Source organism: Coregonus lavaretus (assembly GCF_964263955.1).
Source record: "Coregonus lavaretus genome assembly, chromosome: 11".
Lineage (NCBI taxonomy): Eukaryota > Metazoa > Chordata > Actinopteri > Salmoniformes > Salmonidae > Coregonus > Coregonus lavaretus.
This window is the reverse complement of record NC_139998.1, coordinates 6,554,092-6,565,304: the sequence shown is the minus strand read 5'-3', so window position 1 is coordinate 6,565,304 and position 11,213 is coordinate 6,554,092. Positions and strand designations below refer to the sequence as shown.

The following is an 11,213-nucleotide window of genomic DNA, read 5'->3' as shown; positions in this document are numbered from 1 at the left end:
GCTTAAGCCATGTTTCAGTCAGGCCAATCACATCAAGATTATGATCATTGATTAGTTATTTGACCATAACTGCCTTAGAAGTGAGGGATCTAACATTAAGTAGCCCTATTTTGAGATGTGAGATATCACAATCTCTTTCAATAATGACAGGAATGGAGGAGGTCTTTATTCCAGTGAGATTGCTAAGGCGAACACCGCCATGTTTAGTTTTGCTCAACCTAGATCGAGGCACAGACACGGTCTCAATGGGGATATCTGAGCTGACTACACTGACTGTCCTAGTGGCAGACTCCACTAAGCTGGCAGGCTGGCCAACAGCCTGCTGCCTGGCCTGCACCCTATCTCATTGTGGAGCTAGAGGAGTTCATCGCTGGTTGAAAACAGTTTTCTGCCCCTCCCAAAAGATAGAATTTGTAGATAATTGGCCCTTTTTCTGGGATTCACCCACAAACAGGACCAAGCCTGGCCTGCTGAGGAGTGATGGACTCCATCCTAGCTGGAGGGGTGCTCTCATCTTATCTACCAACATAGACAGGGCTCTGAGTTGTGAGACTCTGCTGTAGAGCTCATCACTTGCCCTAACTGGGAGGGGGCCAGAGACAATTACTCAATGCCGATACATCTTACTAGCTAATTTACACGCTGAAGCTATGTTGCTCTTGGTGACCTCTGACTGTTTCATCCTAACACCGTTGGTGCCAACGTGGATAACAATATCACTATACTCTCTACACTCGCCCGTTTTTGCCTTAGCCAGCACCATCTTCAGATTAGCCTTTACGTCGGTAGCCCTGCCCCCTGTTAAACAGTGTATGATCGCTGGATGATTATTTTTAAGTCTAATATTGCGGGTAATGGAGTCACCAATGACTAGGGTTTTCAATTTGTCAAAGCTAATGGTGGGAGGCTGCGGTGGCTCAGACCCTGTAATGGGTGGAGGAGAGACCTGAGAAGGCTCGGCCTCTGACTCCGACTTGTTGCTTAATGGGGAGAACCGGTTGAAAGTTTCTGTCACCGGTTGAGCATGCCGACAGCATTACTTTCCAGAAGCCTTGAGAAAATTGTCCGGCTGCGGGGACTGTGTGAGGGGATTTATACTACTATCTGTACTTACTGGTGGCACAGATGCTGTTTCATCCTTTCCTACACTTAAATTGCCCTTGCCTCACGATTGCATCTGAAGCTGGGCTTGCAGCACGGCTATCCTCACCATAAGGCAATAGTTTTCCTGTATATTATGAGTACAGCGACTGCAATTAGATGGCATAGTGTTAATGTTACTACATAGCTTCGGCTGGTGGAGGTCCTGTAGAAACATGTCCAGATAAAGCGTCCTTTGAGAAAAAGTTGAATGAAAAAAGTTGAGCGAGGGAAAAAAATATATATAAAAATAACTAAGACGTTGGTAAAATGTGTTAAATGAAGATTGATTAAACGGTTTTAAAAAACACTGCTAGCTTATTTTGGGTTAACGTTTTTGAACTCCAAGCACAGATAGGATACATGTAAATTCATTTCCTAAGGCATTAATCATGCAAACACATTAGTTTTTTATTGTGACATGGCCTCAGTGAGATTCCAACCTATAATCTTCTCTTGTTTATCCATGAAATGAGTCCACTGCGCCACCAGGAAGGAGCTAGCGTGCTTAATGAGTGCTTTTTTACGCATGCAAAGCTGTTAATTTTAGTCTAGTAAAAATACACCCCATTTCAAAGTAAACAAACACTCATTAAGTTTAGGTGTGGCCAATTAGTAGGCGTGGCCAACACACCTGAACACACTTAACAAGATAAAGGATAGAGAGAGTTTTGTTAATGTTGAGAATGGAATGTATAAATTTTTTAATAACATTCTTAGAATGCTCTCTGAATGTACAAATGTTTTCTTGTGGTTTTTATGGAATGTTTTCTTAACGTTCTTGGAACAATTTGAGAACATTACTTTAAATAGGACCATGAGTAAACCTCTAGGAAATGTTATGCTGACGTACTGAAAATCCTGCAGAATTACGTTGTTTCTTAACATTCTTGGAACAATTTGAGAGCATTCCCAATGTCAAACTAGTTGGAGAACGTTCCTAGAACATTACAAAATTTTTAATTAAATGTAACCATGTTTGAACTATTAGGAAACATTCTGTTAAAGTAATGAAATACCAAGAAAAATATAGTTTTTTAAGTTGCTTAAATTTGCTGAGAACGTTCCAAAGCCAAGCAACTGTCCTGCACCAGTCCAAGAAAGTTGTGGGAAGGCTGTATGCAAAATGACCATAGGACAACCACACTCTCACCAAGCTCTAAGAAACAAATGGTTCTCAGAACGTTATGTGCTAGCTGTGGAATCCATTAGCCTGGTCCCAGATCTATTTGTGTTCTAAAAGTAACTTCAGCATACAAAACAACTGAATCAAAAGACTCCAGAAAATCAATCACAAAATTCATTTAAATGTTTTTTTGGGGGAAAGTTTTAATTAAGCAATCAAATAAATGTAATCAAATTTCGAATCAAATTCCCTGATTGTTTGAACACAATGGAATTTCAATTCCAGTTTGCAACTGTAAAAAAATATTTTAAATATCCTAGTAAACAATATCAGACAACAGACAATACAACAGTTTTAACATTAAAACAATAACATTTTACTCCCTTTTTATCCTGCATACAGTAAATGTCAATCTATTCCGGCAAGAATGAAACACAAAAAGAAGAAGCGGAAAGTAACTGGAGGAACTAAAAGAAACACGTTGGTAAAACACCAACACAAAAAGACTGCATCAGGAACCTCACCGATGAATGTGAGCTAATGTACTGCACTGCAATGTAATGTACTGTATTCATATTCAGACTGTATCAAGTTATTAACAGTGTTAAAAACATCATGCGATAATCCACACAAAATAGTTTGTCCTGGGTGGCGAGATTAGGCTTTCCACCATGTCAAAGCAAAGCCAGCTCCCTTCGCGATCAGTGTGTCTACATAGTCTCTGTAGTGATGCTGACAATCTGCGGCTGCACCCTATTCCTGTTGCAGTTAAACAACCAGGAACCCCTGCGGTGGCGGTACCTCTTGGACAGCAGCACGTAGAGCACGGGGTTAACACAGGGGTGGAGGTACTGGAGGACTGTGCAGATGAAGTAGAACATCTCCCAGGACTGGCCGTTGTGGTAGAGGTCAAGGTACACACACAGCTCCAGGATGTACCTAAGAATGAAGACGAGTCAGGAGAAGAGGTATAAACTAGAAGTGTTAGAAGAACACTTACTCACTATGAAAAATAATTTCCTAACGTATACAATAAAGTCATCATCATCTTCATCATCATCATCATACCCGGGAAGCCAGCAGATGGAGAAGGTCCCGGCTGCCAGGAACACCATGAGGGAGGCTCGGCGTGTGTTGCGGGCACTGGCCACAGACATGACTGGGCTCTTGTGGAGGAAGCAGGCAAGCCGGACGTAGTTGAAGGCGATCACCAGCATGGGGACGAAGTAGTAGAGCATGAACTGGCTGAGGACCACCTGGTGGAGGGATGGATAGATGAATGGATTGAAAATGTTGTTTCTTCTCACATTAATTGGACACCATTTTGTTTTAGCAAATGAAAATAACAGTACAAAAAAATTTACAGACCTGGTTACTTCCAGTGACATTCTTTGAACTAAACATAAGGCCTTTTGTTACACATTGTGTGCATCTCAAATGGCACCCTATTCCCTGTAGTAGACCAGGTCAAAAGTTGTGCCCTACTTAGCAAACAGAGTACAATTTCAGACCAAGCCATTGTTACCTGATAGTGGTGTTCCTGTATGGTGGGCAGGCAGAATGAAAAATTACTCAAGCCGGGGCCCAGGCTCTCCTTGGTGGCGAAGATCCTTAGAGGCAGGCTGATGAAGAAGGCTGATGCCCAGACCAAGACGAACATCAGGACCACCAGGTCCATGGTAGGAGGGTGGTAGGGGTTGGTGATGATCATGGCCCGTGTCATGGACACGGCACACAGGCTGTAGGTGCTGGCTGCCAGGGAGAAGGCCAGAAAGAACTGGTACACCTTGCAGGAGGTGTCCCCCAGCGGCCACGAGTAGCTGAAGAAGAAGATAGAAGGAGCTGATGAAAGATTATAAGGTTATAGTCACAGTCAAAGAGAAATGGAAATCTTGCTTCTGCTTTTATCCCAAATCCTCAGAGACAAACACAGTGCTCACATCCCGCAAGATTCCTCTGTTTGTCAAACCTGGGTTTTGATCTGCTGGCAACACTCCAGGCCCAGTGGCCCCTCTCTAACCTATGGCTATTGGCTAGGCTACCTGACAGTTGAGTAAACTAGCACACCTTATTCAACTAGTCAAGGGTGTGATGATTAGACTACAAGGTGAATCAGGTGTGCTACGTCTTTAATAGCTTAGATTGAATACATGGCACAGATAGGGGTCCCCGAGAAGAGGTTTGCTACCTGACGGCAGAGTGCAAGGTGAATGGTATCAGCAGCAGAGTGAGGAAGTCTGCCAGAGCCATGCTGAGCAGCAGGATGTCCAGCCGGTTCTTCCTCAGGGTGTTGTACTTGGCGAACAGAGAGAACACCAGTAGGTTGGCACAGAAACCGATGCCCAGGATCACCCCGCAGGTACAGGCAAAGATCAGGGAGAACGTGTTGGGGACAGCCTGTTGTGTGAGCAAAGATTTAAATATAATCTCAATCTCAAAAGGGTTAGATAATCTCAGTTCTTGGAAACTTTTCAATATAGTTTAATTTATATCAAATTTCACAATCCACTTTTTTATCAGTGGAGGCTCTTTAGGTGAGGAAGGGGAGGACCGTCCTACTAAGTGAATTTCTTAAAAATACAAATAGTGAAACATAAAAAAAGTATACAACTATACTAAATATATTCAAATGTCACCAAATAACTGATTAAAACACACTGTTTTGCAATGAAGGTCTACAGTAGCCTCAACAGCACCCTCTAGGGTAGCACCATGGTGTAGCCGGAGGACAGCTATTTTCCATCCTCCTCTGGGTACATTGACTTCAATACAAAACCTAGGAGGCTCATGGTTCTCACCCCCTTCCATAGACTTACACAGTAATTATGGTGACTTCCGGAGAACGTCCTCAGAACTCTTGATGTATGAACTGACATCTTGTCCATCCAATAAAAGGATCAGAGACTAAATATTGTACTGAAAGCATAAGCTACAGCTAGCTAGCACTGCAGTGCATGAAGTATGGTGAGTAGCTGACTCAAAGAGAGAAAAAGACAATAGTTGAACCATTTTGAACAAATTAATTTCTTCAAAAATTAAGGCGAACCAGCAGAGAGAGCGAGAGAGAAAGAGCTAACTATTTCATTAGTTTACCTTTCACTTAGCTAATGCAGCTAATTTAGCCTACTCAACAACCTGACTCAGAGAGGAATGCTATTTATGTTAGCTAGCTAGCTGGCTAAGGCTATCCAACAATGCAACTCTTCCAACTGTTATACTGCTTGCTGTACACTGTACTGCATGATTGTACACATGGATTGTGGGTTTACTAACTCGTTAGTTCTAGTTTGTTGACTATAACGTTAATAAGGTGACAGCGATTATTATCTTTAATTATCTGTTCTTTTTATTTTTCTTAAAGCTGCATTGTTGGTTAAGGGCTTGTAAGTAAGCGTTTCACTGTGAGGTCTACACCTGTTGTATTCGGCACATGTGACAAATAAAATTGTATTTGATTTGAACGATGTAGGCTGTGTAGCGGTTTGCTGTCATGATATGAAGGTTTGGCTTGGAGCGTTTTTTTGCGCCTGGTCACAGACTGCTGTTGTGTTTTGCACTGAAGCCTACAAGCTAAGGGAAAAGGTGAGAGGAGGACAGCGCGTAGATGCGAGAAAGGAATTATACAACGAGCAAAGTGATGATGCTTTTTGTGGCTGCTATGAAAGTGAACTGTGTGTGCGGGTGGTCAGGGGTGTATTTATTTAGCTGATTCTGTTGCAAAACATTTCTTAAACGGAAGCAAACAGAACGAAACGGGAGGGACTTACCTGAATTTGTCCAATAGAAACTTTTGTTTTACTGTTTGGACAAATGATTACACCCCAGATCAGCTAGATGCAGGCAAGAGTGTGCAAGGCGATATTGAATGTGTCATTGTCTGTCACATTGATTACTTCAATTTGTCTTTCGACCTGTGCACCTACATTATAAACATTAATTTGTAGGCTAGGTTGTAGCAACCCTCATGATGGTCTAGGACGCATTCGAGTATCATGTAGTAGCCTAAACTTATCAATGTTACGTTGAGCTGGGTGAAAGGAATATGATTGACAGTCATCCAATGTGCTGTAATAGAAATAAGTCCTCCTTAAATCCTCCAAAAAAATACGTCCTCCTTAATCTTAAACGGCATTACCGCCACTGAGTTTTATATACATTTACATTACATACATATACATCAAGCTTGATCTAGATTTTATGATCACAAAATTATTATTGGGTTATTATTGTATTTAAAAAGTTTACCTACTACTGGACTACAACTGACTTGCTCTGTACCTGAAATAATTATTTGGATGACCCTGTTTTGCTATTGTGTGTTACTTACCATACTCTTGGGTTATTGAGTGAAGTATCCTCATGTGTACCAAGATAAACAGCAGTATTCTCCGTCATGGGTGAATCCGTTAGCCATCCTTGGAATTTTAGAGTATCCCCATAATGAAAACTGTTAAAGAAAAGTGTATTGCGTGTGAAGTCTATGACTCTTAGTTTTTGTTTGCTGACGATGGAGAAAGGCAAACATCACTCACTCAGGTCAAATTGATTCTGGTTGGATGAGTTTAAAGGGAGAGTACTCACATCTGACTCTGAATGTAGCACAGTTACAGTTTTTGAAGGACTGAGGTGTATGTCTATGTTCATGCATGTTGTCTGTGTTGTATTGTTGTATCTTATAGTTTTCCAGAGAATGTGTTTTTGGAAATTCCAATGGTTATTATTATGTAATGTAAATACTGTAGCTTCTGAATGGAAGTGTGAGGGTTTATTACAAGAAGTGAAAAACCTGTCACAGACCTTCTCTGACCTTTCATATGAGTAAAACGTAGACATTAGAGAAAAATTATCCATATTTTATTGGTGTGTGTTCTGTGGGGGTTTCCATACAGTATGTGTTATGTCAGCATATTTAGCGTCCATACGAACAGACCCTACTCTCAAACGAAAACGTTCCACTTTCCTTTCCGTTTATTGTATTCCATTGATTGTCTCCCACCCTCTCCCTCACCTCTCTCCCTCTCGCTCTCCTCAGTGAGTTATTAAGGCCTCTTTCCATTGTTACATTGATTTCTTCAGTACAGTAGTGTGGAGCGCCAGTCTTCTGATTGGGTCTTTATCAGGCCATTCCACTGTGTTTATGACTCTAGGTCTGGCTAATGGCCTCAGTACAGGCTCTTAGGACAGGATGTAGCTACAGTCCTAACACTGCTGCCTGGTGCATTTACTCCCTCCCCTCCCCTCCAATACCAGCAGGTCCATAGAGGGTGTGACCCAAATGGCACCCTATTCCCTACATAGTGCACTAATTTTGATGGGCTCTGGTCAAAGGTAGTGCACTATATAGGGAATAGGGTGCCATTTTGGACATATCCATTCAGTCCATTCAGTCAGAGACTGTTAAAACACACCACATGGTTCTCTAGTGTGACATTAACAACCTTGTAAGGTCCCTTGTTCATGCTGAATAGTCAACAAATAGGCTATATTGATGACTTTCTCTTTGGTGATAGGCTACAGTAACTCTATGTTCAACTCATTGGCGCAATAATGGAATTTATATAAGAAAATGGGATGGTACAGTATTTGATTGGACTACATCGTATGTAGAGAGAACACAATGTATTCATAAAGCTTTTATTGTTTGATAATTTTTTTGAAATGATGGTGCTCTCAGTGCAAGTGCTAAACTTGAAATAAGTCTGTGATTATACCAACAGTTTAAACTCTGTCTTCTTTGATAAAAAATTGTTTCTAAAACTAGAGAGAGTGAGTTTGATGGAACAATCCAATAAGTCAATGAGATGGTAATAGGCAATACTATAATTGGAAGAAAACAAAATAAATACAAATAAAAATGAAGTGTTTATCAACAGGAAGGAAGGAACATTTTTCTCAACAAAAATCTACCACAAAGGAGAACACTTATGTAACTTAACAAAAACATAAGGATATCATAATTATATCTAAAGTGCATTATGTTGTTATTATAAAATTATCGAAAGTCAGCAGCACCGTAATACATTCACAAAATAAATACACAGTTCAAATTAAATAAATTATAGTAGAAATATTTGTTATGGATGCTAACTACAGATACAAAATGTATTCACAAGAGCCACCAAGCATTAAAAAGAATAATCCTCCCTAATTTTGTGAATTTAAGTATGTATAGACAATAAATATTTTATGCATAACGTTTAATGCGTAGCCTATACTCTACTTTACATATGGGCGTCTAGTTGGATGAGTGTGTGATCAGCCCCTGAAAGGCACCTTTCGTACATCGTTTTCTTACTAATTATAAAGGAGAAGGAGTAAAGTATAGTTTGTCATTTGACATACACTACCGTTCAAAAGTTTGGGGTCACTTAGAAATGTCCTTGTTTTTGAAAGAAAAGCAATTTTTTTGTCCATTAAAATAACATAAAATTGATAATAAATACAGTGTAGACATTGTTAATGTTGTAAATGGCTATTGTAGCTGGAAACGGCTGATTTTTTTATGGAATATCTACATAGGTGTACAGAGGCCCATTATCAACAACCATCAGTCCTGTGTTCCAATGGCACGTTGTGTTTGCTAATCCAAGTTTATCATTTTAAAAGGCTAATTGATCATTAGAAAACCCTTTTGCAATTATGTTAGCACAGCTGAAAACTGTTGTGCTGATTAAAGAAGCAATAAAACTGGCCTTGAGACTAGTTGAGTATCTGGAGCATCAGCAATTGTGGGTTCGATTACAGGCTCAAAATGGCCACAAACAAATAACTTTCTTCTGAAACTCGTCAGTCTATTCTTGTTCTGAGAAATGAAGGCTATTCCATGCGAGAAATTGCCAAGAAACTGAAGATCTCATACAACGCTGTTTACTACTCCCTTCACAGAACAGCGCAAACTGGCTCTAACCAGAATAGAAAGAGGAGTGGGAGGCCCCGGTGCACAACTGAGCAAGAGGACAAATGCATTAGAGTGTCTAGTTTGAGAAACAGACGCCTCACAGGTCCTCAACTGGCAGCTTCATTAAATAGTACCCGCAAAACACCAGTCTCAACGTCAACAGTGAAGAGGCGACTCCGGGATGCTGACCTAGGCAGAGATGCAAAGAAAAAGCCATATCTCAGACTGGCCAATAAAAATAAAAGATGGGCAAAAGGACACAGATACTGGACTTTTTCTTTGCAACTCTGCCTAGGTCAGCATCCCGGAGTCACTGTTGACGTTGAGACTGTTGTTTTGCGGGTACTATTTAATGAAGCTGCCAGTTGGATTAGCAAACACAACGTGCCATTGGAACACAGGACTGATGGTTGCTGATAATGGGCCTCTGTACACCTATGTAGATATTCCATTAAAAGTCAGCCGGTTCCAGCTACAATAGCCATGTACAACATTATCAATGTCTACACTGTATTTATTATCAATTTGATGTTATTTTAATGGACAAAAAAAATATTTAGAAAACAAGGACATTTCTAAGTGACCCCAAACTTTTGAACGGTAGTGTATCTCAAGATCTGCATATTATTCACCTAATAAATACGAATACGAAAGTAATATGTGTTATTATATAGTATGAAAACACCTCTGAGCTCTGGATATATAAAAGTACTGTATATCAAGGCAAAAAATAGAAAAAAGCAGCTGATTAAAACAAGAAAGGCAAAGAACAATGTCCACCATGGTATGGGGAGACTGTTTCAGTTATTTGGTGGAGAGTCTTTGAGATCTCAATCAGTCATGCTGGAACTGCTCTCTGTCAGAGTTATTAGTGCAGCACCACCCAAAGGCCACATGATGTAGTCTGTCTGTGTGTCACCCGATGTCTATAGTCCTCTGTGACTCCTTATGTGTCTCCCGTGTCGTGATAATGGTTGTGTCGCCCTCCGCCTCCTCTTCTCACTCTCCCTCCGTCTCCCTCTCTCTCCCTTCACCTTCTTTTTCCTCTTGGTGGCCACCTTCAGCGGCTGGTCCTTGTAGGCCACAGACTTGTTGGTCTCCTGGGGGAGGTTGCCCCCCTCCCCTCCCAGCCGGAAACTCAGAGGGAGGTTCTTGGTCCCTCCGGGGGGTTTGGGGGGGCGTAGGGCGTTCCCGCTGAAGGTGATGTGGCCCCCGTTGGCGTTGTTCCTACTCTGGGGAGGCGGGGCTCGCTCGCTGTCGGCCGTGTGGACTTTATCTAGCAGCTCCTGGAGCCAGAGGCGCCTCTTGAACTCCTCCAGAGACCGACCCTTGTCGTGCATCAGCTGGGCGTGACTCACTGACCTCCTCCTGAAGGGAGAGAGGAGAAGGAGATTGTCAATGAGTGTTTCAACTGGACTCACTCTCTTTGTAAGAGTAGATGGTAAAGAAAAATAGTATATTTTGTGCCATACCTCTTCAGAAGGTCCGTAGTGGTAACACAGGCTCTTTGCATTTAAAAAAAATACCTTTAACTACTCTTTAAGAGAGTAGTCCACCTTTCCCACTGTCCTCTCCTGATCGATCTCCAAACAACCTATCACTTTATTTTATATCTATTATTTTGTGGCACCTACAGTACAGTGTAGCACAGTATAAACCTACAGTATATTGACTGACTAAACCTACTTGTGAGGTGTTGATAGTTGAACGACAGCCAAGGTCATGTTCCAGTAGACCTCAATAGGTGGCAGCATAAACAAAGACATGTAGTACCTGGGAGAGCTCAAAGCTGTCCATGTTACTGTATGAATGCTGTGTGAAGCTATCTGACCACCACAACATGTACAAGAGGAACATAAGCTAACAAGCCACATATTCAACCACAAAGCATGTCCCCTGGGCCACAAAAGTCAATCAAAACCTTGCCATGCACAGGGCTGAGTTTGACAGATGTAGGCGTGATGCAAATCTATGTTCTTAATTAAAGGCTAACAATGTTTTACATGAGAAAACACAAATCCATGCAGGTCTAAAATATGTACAATTTAC

The 11,213-nt window shown here is 41.3% G+C and overlaps 1 protein-coding gene and 1 pseudogene across 2 annotated transcripts in view; both read right to left on the bottom strand.

Moving 5' to 3' along the window:
- Positions 1-2,976: 2,976 nt before the first annotated feature.
- Positions 2,977-6,398, bottom strand: LOC311137009 (galanin receptor 2a-like; the record flags this gene model as incomplete). Its single annotated transcript, XM_084171336.1, has 5 exons — positions 2,977-3,205; positions 3,335-3,522; positions 3,792-4,086; positions 4,455-4,663; positions 6,375-6,398. The coding sequence occupies 5 exons, from the start codon at positions 6,396-6,398 to the stop codon at positions 2,977-2,979; spliced, it is 945 nt and encodes a 314-aa protein (XP_084027462.1).
- A 3,681-nt stretch (positions 6,399-10,079) lies between these two features.
- LOC311137008 overlaps positions 10,080-11,213 on the bottom strand; it is a 41,796-nt pseudogene continuing 40,662 nt past the window's right edge. The window contains exon 5 of the transcript in view: positions 10,080-10,532. The product of the transcript in view is annotated as an uncharacterized misc_RNA (transcript). The remainder of the gene's footprint in view (positions 10,533-11,213) is intronic.